Source organism: Alosa alosa, chromosome 6 (assembly GCF_017589495.1).
Source record: "Alosa alosa isolate M-15738 ecotype Scorff River chromosome 6, AALO_Geno_1.1, whole genome shotgun sequence".
Classification (NCBI taxonomy): Eukaryota; Metazoa; Chordata; class Actinopteri; order Clupeiformes; family Clupeidae; genus Alosa; species Alosa alosa.
In genome coordinates, this window is record NC_063194.1 from 3,644,762 (window position 1) to 3,662,243 (window position 17,482).

The window sequence follows — 17,482 nt, forward strand, 5'->3', positions numbered from 1 at the left end:
TAGGCCTACTCGCGGTCATGGTTAACATTATTCATCAACTGTGTGACATGATATGTTTGCGCCGCCAACCCCCCAAAAAAAAATGTGCCCCTTGAAAATCGCCAAATGTCCCTCTGTCACTGTACTCTACAGCCGGTCTGTCGGCCAGAGACTGCAAACTCCTCCATTGCAAACGCTAACTGGGTAAAGGCGTTAACACGGAAGTGGCGTAGCCTAGTTCCGCCTTGGCGAGTGCCTTGACAGATTGCAATGCGTTTGGCAGATTGAATGGTCATTTGAATTTTGCAACACAAAGCGTGACCAAAGTGCAATGCAATCACGTAGGGGCTATTTCTTTTTCCATTTGAATAAAATGCCTCAAAACGATGGCAAAACGTTTTGCCCAAAATAATCAAAATCTTTTCAAGCTGGCATTGACAGTTTTGCCAAATATGTTTTTAAAATGCAATCCTACATTGCACTTTAAATATTAAATTGCAAAACGAATTGACAGTTAAATGATGAAACTGAATATTGAAAATTGAAATGCTAAATGAATTGCCATTTGAATTTTGAGACTGAAGTACAATGGCAAAATGGAATGCAATTCAATCCATGTTTATTCTATTTTTTAACCAAAATTATTGGAATTGATTTTAGGATTTCATTGTCACTTTGCAGATTAAAATACAATTTGCTGGATATTATTGCAAATTGCAATATTAAATTGCATAATGAATTGTCAATTGCATAATGTAATGTCTTTTTGAATTGCATATTGCAGATTGCATTCTCATTTGAATAAAGCTACCCATATGCTTCCATACTAAGACGTAAAATATAGTCACTCCCGCGGCCCGCCCCACCCGGCCTGCTTCAACAAGTTCCAAACTTGCTGATTCGTCCAAAGGTTGTTCCTGCTGTATGAGTGACTAACATATCTTCAATTCATTTCGGCTACTGAACATCGACTGAGAAATGGAATTAGTTCTGCCAAACGACCGGTGCTATAATTTAGTCTACTCTACATGAAGACGGTCCACAATCAGATTGGTAAAGTTACCGTAGGCTGGTGGAGTTGTAATTTACAGTGGTCAGTGCTGTGGATATAACGTACTGGAACCGGTGACCTAGACTTGTTAAATTGTATTTTAAAGATTTTTGCTACCAAAGGCTGCTAAGTAGGCTAGCCTACTCTTATAAATCTAACGACCGAAAACTGCGGAAGAAATCATCTCAACGATGACTCGACTATACTGTGGACTGCTGTTTTACCTGGTGTTGCTTGGTTTTTCAGGTAGGAAATTGTGTCAATTCTCGCTGTTCTGCACTTGTAGCCTATGTGATGTGCTTGAGTTAACATAGGCTACTATTCGTGTCTCTCACTGTTCTTTCCAATTATTGTTGGATTCATATAATTTATATAAGTAGGCTAGCTCATGATCAACGCATAGGCTATAGACTGGCAACAATTTTTTCCACACGACTTTTTTAAATTAGTCATGGATTCGTCGATGCAGCAGACCTAGCCCATATTTTCGACCATGGCACTCATGTTGTAGCCTACCCTATATCTAAAAATACATCAACATGCTTGCGGGCTAGATATTGTAGTCAGGGCTCGTCGTTTGCTACTTGGATATAGGTTGGGGCTATGTTGAGTGCAGGCTAAATTCCTCCTGTTTTTGGACATTAGATTTTCTGGAAAATAGCACCCCCACGTTTGATGAGGGGGGGGGGAATCAAATTTCCCAGATTACATCATAGGTGTGGCCTTGCTTTTCAAGGAATACAAGCCAAGTAATCCCAGATTTAGCAGTTTGATAGATGGATAGATGTCTAAATTCTAGGATAAAATCTTAAGGGGTTTATCCCCAACTTTTGTAGGATACCAATGAATATTATGTAAAGTATTGTAACTGTAAGGGCTCAGCCATTCCATTAATGAATGCATGAACATTTTGGTTAGTTTAATGTCTGCACCAAGATTTGATCATTTGTTTCTGAATTGAGTTGCTATGCTTAGTCAATGTTATATTAAACTTTTTTCATGAGAGACAGTAGTATGAGCAAAAACTGTAGGCTACTGTATGGCACTGACCTGTAGCACTTGCCAGCTATTGCAACCCTAAGCAAGTGGCACAGGACAGTAGGCAAGTGGCGCGTGCCACCAGGTGCAGTACTGTAAAGTTTTTGATCTTACAGCTACTGTTTTTCATTTATGAGCTAATACAAGGTTACACATGGCTTGGTAATAATTAATAACAACATAGAACATGTCCAATTAACTCAAATCCCAAAAAGTGAAACATATTTAAGCAGTTCCATCATACACTTCTTATGTATTGTATAATAGCAAGCTTCATATTTGTGTTCTAAGACACACTCTTTTTTTTTTACATTAAGTCTACTTTCATCAGATTCAAGGTAGAGAATGAAGTAGAGTTATATCATGGAGGCTCCTTTTTTATGCATTGCATGAAGCTGTAATTATCCCACTGTGTTCCCATAGGTGGCTGTCAAGTTGCAATCAGTCCCTCTTCTCTGGTGGTGAGGTATGGAGGTTCTGCTTCGTCCACCTGTCGTTCACTCGTACCCATCGACGGCATGGGCTGGGAGTCCCCTGTGGGGGCTGTGGGTATGGAGGGGGGAGTCACGGAGCTCAACTGGACGGTGAAGGAGCTGAGAGAGTGGACAGTGACTCCACAATGCTTCATTAACAAAAAGGATGGTGAACAGTGCATGAAAGAACTTTCTGTTCTGGCTTTCAGTGAGTCACCTTTTAATTATCTTGTAATGAAGCCGTGTGATATAACTGATTATCTTTTTTTATTTTTAAAAATTATAAATGTTTAAATGTCAGGGTTTATTTGTCATTGTTCTTTCTACAGAAATGCCAGACAGTGTGGCCCTAGTGGAAGATGATTCTGGGCCCAAGTATGTAAACAAGTCGTACAGCTTTGCTTGCCACATAAAAAATGTTGCTCCTGTCAAGAACTTGACTGTGAAGTGGTTTAAAGGAGAGAAGCTGTTGAAAGAAACGACTCTGCATGAAGATCACGAGGGTCAAGAAGGTCCACAGAACAGGACTGTTAAAATAGAAAGTGTCTTCTCTCCACCTGATGATGGATCAGAATATCGTTGTGAAGCTGGACTGGATTTTACACCTGATCTTCCTATTCAGTCACAGTCGGTCCTCATGGCTGTCCACTGTAAGAGACACTGCCTACGGGTCTAAGTTGTACATCAGTCAAGCATTTTTACAGTACAGTAGAGAAGACATTTTATACTCTTCACTTACAGAAGACTTATTCTACTGTAAGTCTACTGTAAGTCTTCTGTAAGTCGCTTAGGACAAAAGTGACTGCAAAATACTATAACAATAAGACAAAACATGAGGTGTTCACACTGTTTACTTGTTCTGACAGACTGACTTTAAGCATCTGTTTCTGTACTAAAATTCTGCACTTATTGAATAGTTAACTGAGTTCTACAATCAAAAGAGCAATGGAATATACACTAATAAAGTAAAATCATGTTTGCACCATTTTCAGTACAACCCACATTGAATCACAAGTAAAGTATAATAATGATAATTTATGTAAAGTAACTGTAGAATGGGACTGTATTGACTATATCTATTTAGCACTATTAGGTGCTATCAGAGTTCAGATATCACTGAACATTTTCTGCTGTGTACTGCTGATTTAAATGCCTATTTTAGAATGAGAGAACAGTGAGAGGAAATTGTGCCTGATGACTCAGTTTAGTGATGCCTCAGACTTCCTTTTTGCTTCTTTCCTCAGATCCCCCAGATCACGATCATTCAGAGATTGAGGTCTTAGTCCTGGAGGGTGACACCAAATTGAACTGCACAGTCAATGGCAACCCCCCTCCTGATTATGCCTGGACATTGTCGGGAGCACAAGAGAAGATAGAGAACAAGCCTGTCCTTGCTGTTAAACAAGCTGGGGACTATATATGCACAGCCTCCAACAAGCTTGGTAGTAGCAACAAGCATTTCAAAGTACAGTCCAGATCTTCAGGTAAGAATTTATAGCTTGGCGTGGTGAGAATCCTTATCAGAATTTGAGTCTGGTACCACGCTATTTGAATTTGATAATGGGACGCGTTTCAACCAAGCCTGGAAGCCAGCCCAAATTTACCTTGGCCACAGAATTTGAGAATGTCAAATGTTTTAGTTGCTGTTTTCTGTTCGTCTTTTAAAGTTATTGCGCTGTCATCGTTATCTTGTATCACAGACGCTAGCCTATAGCAGAATCTTAACACCTCACTTCTCCAACGGCAACGATTTGGTTGGAAACAAAATCAACTCAAGCGTGATCAGGTGACATGGAGGACTGCTTCACTGTTTCTTATCTGTCCATCATTGTATAAAGCCCAACCAAACGATTTGATAGGCCGGGACACATCCAGATCAAATTTCCCTCCCTCAAATATTGTGGGCGGGGTAAATTCAGGCTGGCTTGCAGGTGAGCAGCTCAGAAGTACTGTATATTTAAACGCCTCTTTCATCTTCACGCTACGTCATGGCTTTGGTGCTTATTGTGTCGGTAGGGAAAAAAGAAAGAAAAAGAAACTGTGCTTCCTATCTCGAGTTATCCTGCTAGTGCCTAGCGTAGCCAGGTGGCTACAAAGCTACTGTATGCTATGGGGGCAGAGTTTAGACTGTGGTTGTGCCTCTTATCAGACTCAAAAGTGCTGTGCAACCTGAACAGAATCCTTACAAGACACCACTATGTGTGGTGCCAAGTGTGGGAAAAGTCACATACTTCTGTTCACTTCCTGTAAAGTCCTAATACTGGAGTCCAAAGTCCATGTTCCATCTTTTCACAACAGCCAGAATTAACACGATTTTTACTCAATCTAGTTCTAATTTAAAATACATCACACCTCTTTTACGAGGTGGCCTTAATACTGAAGAAAAGCACTGTGGGCATTCTTGGAGCATGTAGGGAAGAATACACATAACCCTAAAGTGTGTAAAGGACTTGGAATGAGAGAATATGTTCCTAAAAGCTTACGTGTCAAACTAATACAATTCAATAAAAGCATATGCTCAAGTTAGGCATCTGTTACATAAGATCGTATGGATAATGTTTTCCATCGATATGACATTTCTGCCACTTAACCTGGATTAAGTTGCCTCCTGCATTTTACTGTATGTGTGGTGATTGGTTGACTTGACTTTTTTGCACAGTGATCATAATTCTGCTCCCCTTCTCTGCGTTCTGCCACAGGTACATTCTGGACCATCATCATTGTTGGTGTTGTCGTGGCTGTGCTGCTAATAGTGTCATATGGAGTATGGAAGTGGAAAGCTGGTCCCAATTCGATTATCTGATCAACAAGCAGTGCATCAGATGCCCAGAGAACATGAACAATTCCCCCACCACCACAAGCAATGCATGCACTATTTTATATATTTACTTTTTTGCCTTTAATATTATGTATAGTTTATATGCTTTAGATCCCTCTGTGTTTTTGGAAGTCTTGCATGTGAGGGACTGTGGTATGGGGACTACAATGGCCAGGGTGAAGGGCACTGACGCTTGGGGATGAGGACGGTAAAGGTTTGGACCACAGCATTGTACAAGGAAGACTGGGCCTCTACCTGCAGCAGTGCACAATGCAAACCGAGCCTGTATCAGCAGCTGTTTGTGTTTTGTTATGCTTTTTTTATTTCTTTAAAAATGCTATTAATGCACTGAGTTATCTTTTGCTACTCTTTGTCTTTGTAACTTTTTAGCTTATAGGAAGTATTGTGTGGTTGATTGTGTGTTCAGAGCCTCATGTCAGTCGATGTGATTCAAATTATCGGTGAAATGTTATTTTATCATTTCAAACACCTCCAAATATGCTGTACAGAATAGTTGTATTAACAGTAGACACTGTGCCTTGTCCTTTTCAGCATTTAACTAAAGTACGTGCTAATGGCCTTAAATTATATACTGTTACTATTGTTTCTAAAATGTATCCTATCCAAAGTAACTCACTCTTACTCAAATGCCTTGTTAGACATGTGTTTGAGCAGCCATCTTAGCTTTTCACATTTGCATTGTATTTTATTTAGTGACCCTCAGGTATAGTATGTTGAGTATGTTAACCACTGTGCCATAGCCGCTTAATTTAGTTTTAATCCATTTTGATTTTATTGACTCGTAGCCACAAAACCTCTTGTCAGGCAATTGATAGATGGTCACTAGTCTGATTGGAAATCATTTTGCTCATAATGGCGACACTGACTTTGAATTAGATTGTTTCAAGGAATGTGACTTGATTGTTTTCTGGCCGAAGATATGTACAGTGAAACAGTATCTTTCAGTTAGATTTAACAGAGTTGTGTATATTTGTTATACTCAGGGAAGTGCACTATAAGCCATACCAGACAATTGTATAGACAATTGGTCAATACATTTGTCAGCAGGACTATAATGTAAAATGTGTGATTTATGACTTCCAAAAGCTTTAATCTTCATGCTGACTTCTGACCACTTTGTAATGCCAGAGACACTTTTTTGGCAGTCTAACCACTTTCACTTTTCAGATTCTCAGTGGCTTTTGTTAAGTGCTCTCATTGTTTGTTTTGTGTGCCAAAGTTCTTGGCCTTAAGGAGAAATGAGTTCATCAACATCTCTCTGCCTTGAGACCGTTTTGTTAATACATTTTATCGTTTTGAATTCCTCCCTGTGGTCATCCCTCTTTGTTTGGCGGATGAAATAGTTTGTTTGTTTAATCATGTCTGTCATAGATTTACCAGTATTGCATCAGTACTTTGAAACCTTTTTTTCATGACTCACTCCTCATTAGCACATTGCCTACATGTTTAGATGGGAGAGAGAAGTGTAGATGAACTATGTTTCAATATCAGTAACAGTTGACACCCTTTAGGCACATGTTCTATCTGTCCAGGAGTAGTTTTTTGCTATGTAAATTCACTTTCCCTTTAGGAAGTTCTGATAGGCATGCTTCTCCTCCATACCCAAACACACATCCGAAACTGACAGTTGACAGAAACTGTCCTTTGAAGAACTGTGACTATGGGTGAGAGCCTCACATTATCTGCTTCTAAGGTTATAATATTTTTTTAAACCTTAATGTGCAGTAAAATTGGTGGGGCTCACACATGTTCAAAGTGGCCTTTAGGAGAATCGAGCATGTGCTCTTCTCCAAACATGGGATCTAGGAGACATCAGAAAAGGAATAATGCTCCTGTCCATATAAGCTAGCTTTTCGTATTTGTCTCAAACATAAACTGGCTAGTCAAATAAAAAAAGGCTATCAGTAGGCTACTTTGAAACTTTTGACTTTGACTCAGAAGTCCTCCCCATAGCACATTGCTACATGTTTAGATGGGAGAGAGTGTAGAATGACTGTTTCAATATCAGTAATGGTTGACAACACCCTTTAGGCACATGTTTGCCCTTGCTATCTGTTGCTATGTAAATTAAGAGGGACCTTTAGCTTTCTGAAAGCCACGCTCCTCCATGCCCAAACACACATAGCTTCTAATGAAGCAATGATATATTTTTTTAGACTTAAAGTGCGTATGTCAGGTTAAAAAACATTTTTGACAAATGAAGGGACATGAAGCAAGATAGTAGTGATTTTTCTTGAAAAAAGAACTTTAAATGCAATAGAACAATATTTACAGTTATTTTTATTCGTTTGTGTCTCATGACGTCACTGTAGCTTTACGCCGCCATCTTTACGACCGATTCGGGCAGCTCAGCCGCCCAGTGGTCACACAACAGCTGACCGTCTGACAGCTAACAGCTGATAACCCACCACAAACTTCCCATAAAGTCACAATCACCTCGTTTCCCTTCCCTTCATGTTCTTTCAATGAGTATAAACCATGGAGTGTATAAAATACGTATAAACACATCTTACATTAAAGGACATTATCCAGATTAATGACAGCTATCTGTGAGCGAAATGACACTAAAATGAGTGGTAGGCTAGCTTGCTAGCTTAGAACTCACTACATGTAGTAAGAGTAAACTACCACCAAAATCATACATTTGAATTGTTTTTACATAATACTTACATTTCCCATGATTAAATATAAATCCTTGGTGGCCAGGTGCCGTACTTTCACGTTTTTGACCCATCCAGCCACAGCATATTGATAGGCAGGGGAGCAGTTGAAACACTTTTTAATTAGGTCTAACGTAATTTAGCCTACAAACCGATCGTAGCACACTGAAAGCTAATATTTGGTCACTATAACCTATCTTTCCTCTGTCAAATACAAATGCATTTCCATCTTTGAACAAAACCGTTCAGGAATTATTAGCCTACAGCAAAAGTGGGACGTGCGTTTCATTCCTCCCTCCTCGGGACAGTTGAATAAGGGGACGAATGAACATAGGCCTAAGACTACAATAATATAAAACGTCCCACAACTTCAAAATGTTACTAGCCTACATATCATGAATGGTAGGCCTAGGCCTACTCCCAATAGGGGTTATTTTAGATAGATTGTTGCAGGGCTATAGCCTCTTCGTGCATGTCTGATAACTCATTGCCATCATCGTGAAGCGTGTGGCCTATGAAGCGGTGTTTGAAATATCATGCCCTGTGGATGATTCTGCGATGTTTATAGCTAGAACGGTAAGCTTTCCCATTTATATCATGTTTATATTGTTGGAAATGTCGTTTCACTAGGTTTTTACGTGGGTGGCCACGGCACATCCAAATAGGCCTAGGCTTAACGACCCACCGGCCATCAGCGCATGGATAACATGGGAAAACTCGACCCCCCTGGTGGGCCCAAATGCATTTTCATCTTCCTAAAACTGTTTTTCCATGTCTCACCTCCATAAATGATTGTTTAAACACAGATATTTGTGCATTTAATTAAAATACATGGAGTTACAGCCTGGCCGGGACGATTGAAGCTTGTTTCAATCGTCCCGACACAGACATAGCCTATCATTAGGCCTAGCTTGTTTTGCTTTCCATGTAAACAATTATGCGATATGAAAGTCTGAGATTGTGGAGAACTAAATGGTCTACTTAATAAGCATGAAGTCGAACCTTTAAATGAAAATACTCATTAGGCTAACAATCAAAAAATAACCTCTAATGAAGTTTACTTTTGCGCATCAAAACTCGTTTATCGCCTGTAACTCCGTGATACAATGACATAGCAGGAAGATATTTGGCTGATAGAAGGATGTTAACATGCTCTATGTTTTGACCGAAGGACGTTTGTCTATCATCATTAGCCTACACTCGGAGAAAACTGGAATGTTTCAATCGTCCCAGCTCTCCTATACTCTTCAATGCCTTCCACTGTACGGGGAGGGGTTGTATGGATCGCGGAAAGCCAATTGGGCAAGCCTGGGGCAGATCATAAGGGACAAAATAAATCTGGGGGTAACAAATAAGGATTGGAGCCTAAAATTTAAAATTTCTCAACATATCTCTCTCACACACATTCAAATGTGCAGTGTGGGCGGCCATACTGGGCGAGATCGGTCGTAAATATGGCGGCGTTCTATTTGATAGTGACGTAGATGGCACCTATGAATAACATAAGTTACGCATGTAACTATGGATCTGTGAGACCGAGGGATGACCGTCACTACGGTCTAAAAAAGGAATGATCACCTTCGTTCTGCCCATCACCGAGACCATATGTCAACAAAGTCATGCCCATGACCTCCGGAAGCAGATCGACTCGAGCTTGTAAATAGCGGAGATTGCTCCCGTTCAGTCTCCTACCTTGAGCCTCATGATGGTCCGGCGACAAGGATAGTGACGGTCATCCCTCGGTCTCACAGATCCATAGTTACATGCGTAACTTACGATCTGTTTCGACCTCACTCTGACCGTCACTGCGGTCTAAAAAGGGATGACACATACCAAAAAGTCGCGAGGAGCTCTAAGCTAACCATTAAAACCTCGCCGGTCACGGACATGAGGGCAGCGTCGCCACCGGAGCTGGGCGAGTGGCGCCCACCCTATAAAACCTGGTAAAAGTGCAAAGTCGCCCATGAAGCCGCTGCACAGATATCGCTTTACTGGTACCCCTTAAGGGCAGCCCAAGGCGTAGCCATACTCCTGGTGGAGTGAGCCCTCGTTACTCGAAGGGACCGGCATTCCCAGAGCCTGGTAGGCATGGGAAATAACCTCAACCAGCCAATCGCGACAGCCGCTGTTTGGAAGCGGTAGTCCCTGCTTCGCTGCCCATAACAGACAAAAGTTGAGTGTGTTCCCCTCCTCAACGACTGCGTACGGGCCAGATAAGCTCTCAAAGCCCTGACTGGGCACTGTGAGGCAGCAGACGGCTGGAATTGGGTCAGCTCCAGAACCTGGTTGATAGACTGCTGACTTAGAACCTTAGGCAGGAAGGCTGGATTAGGCCAAAGTGACACGCCAGTGCCCCCTGCCTGCCACCTCAGGCAGTCTTCGCTGACGGAGAGGGCGCACATCTCCCCAACGCGCCTGGCCGAACAAAGAGCCAGGAGAAAGCTAGTTTTCAGAGACAAAGATTGCAGATCTGCATCTAAAATGGGCTCATACGGGCCTTCAGTAAGAGACATTAAAACGGTGGGCAAATCCCAGTTTGGTGCCCAAAGTGCTAACTGGGCGCTTAACCGGGGGCCCCTTTTAAAACCGACCAATCAGTGGATGCCTACCCAAGGGCCTGTTATCCGCACCCTGGTGAAAGGCTGAAATGGCGAGGCATAAACCTTCACAGTACTGACCGCCTTGCCTTGATCAAATAGGACTGCAAGAAGCGCAAAACTTGTGGCACAGGGCAAACTGCTGGCTCAAGACCCAAGCTGGCACACCAATCTGAAAAGATCCTCCACCTGAGTGCATAGCAAGCTCTAGTAGAAGGAGCTCTGGTGTTGTTCAGAGTCTCCTGCACAGGCTCAGCTAGCTGTTCAATGACTGACTCTGCAGGGGCCAAACCCACAGGCGCAGGGCACCTGGGTTCGGATGCCAGATCTGCCCGTCTGCTTGTGACAGAAGATCCGCCCGGCAGGGTAACTGCCATGGCTGACCCCGCAGGAGCCGGAGAAGGTCTGGAAACCAAGGCCTCGCTGGCCACCGTGGAGCAACCAGCAGAACTGTGTGTTGGCCCTCCCTGATCCTCCGCAGGACCTGAGGTACAAGAGGGGATGGAGGAAAAGCGTACAACAAGCCTGTCGGCCAGTCTTGTGACAGAGCATCCAGGCCATGACAGCAACTCTTCCGCCACCTGGAGGCACCGCCAGGACCTCGTGCCGCCTTGGTGATTGACATGATACACCGCCGAGGTGCTGTCTGACCTCACCAGAACATGTTGGCTTCGCAACCCTGGCAGGAACCTCTGCAGGGCGAGATGGATGGCCTTCAGCTCGAGGGGCGTTGATGTGCTCTGACGTCTAGGAGGGAGGCCACCGCCCCGCTGACAGCCCTTCCCAGACAGCTCCCCAGCCTGTCAGAGAAGCGTCTGTCGAGATGACTTGCCTCTTGTGAGGAAGGCCCCCAGTGGAACACCCTGGAGTAAGAACCTCCTGTCCGTCCAAGGGCCTTGGGGCTCGGATGCAAGCAGGAGACTCGCAACTTCACATGCCTGTCGCCTCTCGGGTGGAGCTGAAGGCATTGAACCAACACTGCAGGGGGCGTGCCTTCAGCAGGCCCAATGGCAGTGGACCCGCCAGCTGCAGCGTCATTAAGCCCAACAGCCTCTGGACTTTGTGGGCGGTGACCAGTCTGCCCAGCCGAAAGCCTGTCAGAGCCTCGGTCAAGCTGTCTGCCCTCCGTGGATTGAGAGGCGCCATCATGCTGACCGAGTTGAGGGAGGACACCAAAAGAAATCCGCCTGCTGGCGGGGCTGCAAGTTGCTCTTTTTCAGTTGACCGTGAAACCCAGGGGCCTGGATATGGGTCAGGAACCGTGTTGGTGTGGTGCACCACCACCTGCCCCTGAGGCGGGGCACAAATTAGCCAGTCGTCCAGGTACGGTAGGATCTTTAGGCCCTGGACCTGCAGGGGGGGGGCTGGCTGCCACCACCAGCGAGTAAAATTCTGGGGGCCAGTGAAAGGCCAAATGGGAGGACCTGAAACTGGAACACCCTGCCTTGGAAGACGGAGGAAGGACCTGTGTGCTGGGCAGATAGGGGCCGTGGAAGTACACGTCTTTTAGATCCAGAGGCGTAAACCACTCCCCTTCCTGGATGGAGCGAATCACTATTCCAACGTGGACCATTTTGAATGGCAGCACCTTGAGGTACTGGTTCAAGGGCCTGAGGTCGAGGACCGGCCGGTAACCTCCGTCTTTTTTGGGCACAATAAAATATTTGGAATAAAACCCAGTGTGCGTCGCGTGCAGCGGGTACTTCTGAGATGGCCCCTTTCAGAAGCAACTCCTGGACCTCCTTGACAAGCACGGAATTTAAAGGGGTCTTTCACAGACGTCATCTTGACCCCTGAAAGCGTGGGGGCGCCCGTGAAACTGTGGCGGTAACCGTGAGTCACCGTAGCCACAACCCAAGAGTCTGGCACAATCCCTTCCCAGGAGGTCCTGGACAGCTGGGAAGGGCAATCGACGGGCAGCCCCGGATCCCTAGGCAGGACCGCCACCGCGGCCTGCACCTCTGCCTGCGCCCCGTCGAGGTCTTTGCTGTCCTCTGGGCCAGGGAGTTGGGGCTGAGCTCTGGTCTGGTGCCCGCGCCCGGTCCCGTGGGGCAGCATAGTTGATACCTTACCTGGTGTTGGGCGGGCTGCCACAGCCATACCCACCTGATGCTGCCCTGTGGGGCAGACCCGCCTGTGGCACCTACGCTGACCAGTTTCTCTAGAAGCGCCAGCCTGTTCCACTCTGTCCAGCACCCCTGGGAGTCTGGATGGAACACATGCCCAGGCACCGCGGAGAGACCTAACAGGTCTGTCCTGATGGCATCAGGGAGAGAGTTTGGGCAAGCCACACCTGTCTCACGGCACAGCACCGCCCAGAGGCCATAGCACTCCCCACATCACGTCAGCTGGGGGGTGGGCTGACAGTCTTTGCATCCACCAGGGCCCTTGCATCATGGTCCTCCGGGCTCATCGTTTTTTAGCAGAGCCGCCAGAGTGATGGCCAGGGGCGTTGCCCATACACGGGCTGCCAGTGCTGATCGTCAAAGCAGTGACTGATGAGGCGGTCCGTCTTGGCACCTCCTTACCTTGGCAAGCGTGGATTGGGAGATGCATTGGCAGGCCCCAGGAAGTCAGGCGGTGATGGACTGCTCGACCCGGTGGCATATCCCCTAGCCCTGAGTCGGCGGATAGGCAGCCTTTGCCAGCTACGGCAACCTGGATTGAATTAGGCTGTGGCCACTTGCCCCATGCCATCTGCAGCACCTTCCGTGTAATCCACTGCCCTTGGTATACAGGGTGGTGGGCTGCTGTCGCGAGGCGCCTTCCCAGGCGCCCCCCAAGGGAAGCCATGTCTGGCATAGGGGCCTGAAGACCCAGGATCTTGGAGGCACTCAACACCCGTGACATCAAGGGAGCCAAGCGGGGACCTCCCTGGCACCGTGGATTCATCAGTTGGCTGCACCATGTCTGAATGTAGCTCATCCAGGAGGCCGTCCCGCTTACGTCATCGATCGTTAGAGCGAGGGGCATGGGCGACAGCACATCCACATCACCCAGATCAACATCCCACCATGGCTCTCAGGCCTGGATGGGAGAGACCTTCCTGGCCAGGGGACAGAGAAGGGATGGCGTGCCCTGGAGACCCTCCAGCCTGTCCATCCTCCTAGCCAGAGCCTGGAGAGCTGAGAGAATCTGAAGCGACTCCGTGCCATTACCCTCAGTCCGCGGCAGCTGGGCCGAGCACTTAGCAGGTCAGGGACCTCCACCTGATCATGCCTGGAAGGGGACTCATGTTGCCGTTTACACTTGTCGTATGCTTACGGCCATGCCTATGAGAGTGGGATGGTGGGTCGGGTGAGCGCCGCCTGTCCCGTCCGCGCCCGTGGCCACATGCCTGGTCAGCCCGGAGCCGTTCCTCCCCTAGGAAGGTCACAGGCTGCGCTGCAGGGGGCTGTTGACATCCTCCAGGAGGTGGGGCGGCCCCAAGGCAAGCGGGACACTCTCTATGCCCGTCATTGGGGCCATGGTGGCCCCTACAGACTCTGCAGTAGTGTGCGCCATTGCCTACCACAGAAAAACACAATGCAATACAACACAATACAATACAATAAGGCACTTACCTTGGCCGTACAACGCACTGGGTCTGCAAGCAGCAGCCGTGAAGAGATACAGCAGTGGTGTAATACAGTACCTGGGTGGCCTGAAACAGCGATGCGGGACAAGCAAGCAGGCTCACACTGGCCCAGCTAGCTCCGGACAGCAGCGACCGGAGATTTTACAACAGATACACAAAGAAAGCGACCACCAGTCTTGTGACGCATGCCAGCGCCGGCGTCACCCAGTTCACACAACTGGAGAAAAGACACACAGCAGCCAGCACCTCGGTGCAAGACTGCACCTAGCAGACACAAACAGCTAAACTTACCTTTTGCAAGTAGCCTAGCACACAACAACAAAGCTAACAAAAGCACACAGGTAACATTAGGCCTAAGCAGCCGAGCACATCTCTCTGTGATCAGGCCCCCACAGGTTCCGGCTGCCAGAGCAGTAAAGCGAAGCGAAATAATAACGGTGGCCCACGCTGGTTGTGCAAAGCCTTCCAGCAGGCTCACACCAAGCCAACTAGCCATGAACAGCCAGATAAGGTACACAGTGGTTAACAAACAACAACCGGAAAACCTGGCACACACAAAAGGAAAATAACACTAGCCCCTCCGCCGTGCGGTATGGGGTGAACTCAGGAAAGGCGTCAACAAGTTAAACAAAGTTAAACAAAGTTAAACGAAGTTTCCTGAAAAAAACACAGGTTGCTGCCACATGCAGACTAACAAACACAGTCAAAGCAAGAAAGCGGTGAAAGAATGCATTACTCCGCATATCACAGGTCTCAGATGAGGCGATCAAGGTGAGAGACTGAACCGGGAGCAAGCTCGAGTCGTTCTGCTTCCGGAGGTCATGGGCATGACTTTGTTGACATATGGTCTCGGTGATAGGCAGAACGAAGGTGATCATTCCTTTTTTAGACCGTAGTGACGGTCAGAGTGAGGTCGAAACAGATCTGAATTTATGAACATTCCAGGAAACATTCCAGACACAATGATGTCCTCATAAGAGGGAGTCCAGTAAAGTTGGTCAATTAAAACACATGGGATGAGGGATCATAAAGTAGTTTTTTTACACTGATGAGGCCAAAAACATGACCTAATTCCAGTATGTCATGCTAGAGTCTACTACCTGCCTGACATAAAAATATCCTGATACCTTTTTTCTTTACTGGCAACCATTATTGATCTTAAAATGTGATGAAGAGGATATGGGTAAGTAGCAATGCTTGAAAATGCCAGTTGTGTCACTTGCCATTACATAGGCCATTATATAGCCTAAACTAAGTAGAATCAGTAAGCAACTCATTAGTCTGTGTTCAGCCAACCATGGGCATGTATGCTTTTCTTTAGAGACCTGACTATAAAACCATCAGTGTATATGTGCTACCACACATTTGCTCTTTATATACATCTGCTTATCAACTAATGTTAGCTATAGACAGACTATTAATTTGCTTACTGTTTCTACTTAACTTGTTGTATATGAAAGCCTATGTTATGGCAAATGACACAACTGTCATTTTGAAGCCATGATACATACTAATAGTGATCCGATCCTACTCACACCCCCAATCAATTTCTCACTGATGATTGGATGGCCATGATTTACCTAAATTTTGTAGCCTATTCATCTTCACTTTGTCCCTGCCAGTCAGGCTCATGCTTATGAACCACTGGTATGTCATAGAGAACATTTTTGGCCTTATCAGTGTAAAAGAAAACGCACTTAAAACCCATTCTCCCCTATGCTCAACTTTGCTGGACTCCCTCTTATGAGGTCATCGCTGTGTCTGGAATGTTCATAAATTCAGTTATAAAAATAACTGTAAATATTGTTCTATTGCATTTAAAGTTGTTTTTTCAAGAAAAATCACTACTCACTACTATCTTGCTTCATGTCCCTTCATTTGTCAATTTTTTTTTTTAACCTGACATACGCACTTTAATGGATGTGCCTGGATAGACCGTCCCCTTAGAATTATAAGGTTATATCTATGGAATGCTCTGTATGGAATTCTAAAACTTAAGCTCAATATCCCAGAGCACTCAAAACGCAGATAGAACCTTATAATAGATAGATAGGTAGATAGATAGATAGACAGATAGAGTCTTTATTGACCCATAGGGATAATCATTTCCACACATCTTCTTTTCATGTGCCATAGCACAGCACCACATATAAACACATAAAACATGTAACACATATATCCGATTCACCCATGTGACATATCATCCACACAGCATATAAAACATGTAACACATATACTGTATCCCATCCGACATAGAGCGGGGAAAATAAGTATTGAACACGTCAACATTTTTTTCAGTAAGTATACTTCCAATGAGGCTATTTGCATGAAATTTCACCAGACATTAGTATTAACTCAGATAATCCACCCATATAAAAAATCCAAACATTAAAGTCCATAGGTAGAGTTATGTGCAATAAAGTGGAATGACACAGGAAAAAAGTATTGAACACGCCTGCTGAAATTTCTTAAATACTTTGTGGAAAAGCCTTTATTCGTAGTGACAGTTTCAAGGTATTTCCTGTATGATGAAACTAATCAGTCACAGTATTCTGGTGTGAGTTTGGCCCATTCTTTTAAACAGATAGTCCTTTAATATTGAAGATTTCAGGGGTCCCTCTTGTGAATCCTGATCTTTAGTTAACTTCCAAAACTGTTCAATTGAATTGAAGTCAGGGCCTTGATTTCCTTTCTCTGAAACCAATTGAGAGTTTCCTTTGCTGAATGGTTAGGATCATTGTCCTGCTGGAAGGTCTAGCCATGTCTCATCCTCATCATCCTGGTGGATGTAAAGATTCTCCCAAAACAAAATGACTCCATTCATCATTCCTTCAACTGTATGAAGTCTGCTAGTACCATGAGATGAAAAACAGCCCACACCATGATGCCACCACCTCCAAACCTCACTGTTGGTAGGGTATTTTTAGGGTGATGCACAGTGCCATTTCTCCTCCAAATATGGTGTGTAGTATGACATCCGAAAAGTTATATTTTTAACCAGAATACATTCTCTCATTATTTCATAGGATTGTTCAAATGTTGTGTAGCAAACTTTCAACGAGCTTCGACATGTTTTTCTTCAGCAATAGAATCATGCTGGATGAGCGTGCATAGAGGCCATGGCGGTGGAGTGCATTACCTATGATTTTCTCTGTAACAATTGTACCTGCTGCCTCCAAATCTTTCTGGAGCTTTCTCAGAGTGGTCCTTGGCTCTTGGGCTACTCTTTTGACTATCCTTCTGACTTCCTGGTCAGAAATCATGCAAG

At 45.0% G+C, this 17,482-nt stretch overlaps 1 protein-coding gene across 1 annotated transcript; it reads left to right on the forward strand.

The window, feature by feature from the left end:
• Nucleotides 1-863: 863 nt before the first annotated feature.
• On the forward strand, nt 864-6,684 carry LOC125296905 (peroxidasin homolog). Its single transcript, XM_048247059.1, has 5 exons — nt 864-1,276; nt 2,492-2,749; nt 2,871-3,191; nt 3,786-4,025; nt 5,241-6,684. The coding sequence occupies exons 1-5, from the start codon at nt 1,222-1,224 to the stop codon at nt 5,342-5,344; spliced, it is 978 nt and encodes a 325-aa protein (XP_048103016.1). The 5' UTR covers nt 864-1,221; the 3' UTR covers nt 5,345-6,684.
• The last annotated feature ends 10,798 nt before the right edge of the window (nt 6,685-17,482 follow it).

What these genes read in the sequence shown, in the direction of transcription:
- LOC125296905 (XM_048247059.1), top strand. Translation starts at nt 1,222, where the DNA reads ATGACTCGACTATACTGTGGACTGCTGTTTTACCTGGTGTTGCTTGGT. An exon ending in GGTGTTGCTTGGTTTTTCAG is followed by an intron (nt 1,277 to 2,491) that starts GTAGGAAATTGT and finishes GTGTTCCCATAG; the next exon opens with GTGGCTGTCAAGTTGCAATC. An exon ending in AGTACAGTCCAGATCTTCAG is followed by an intron (nt 4,026 to 5,240) that starts GTAAGAATTTAT and finishes GTTCTGCCACAG; the next exon opens with GTACATTCTGGACCATCATC.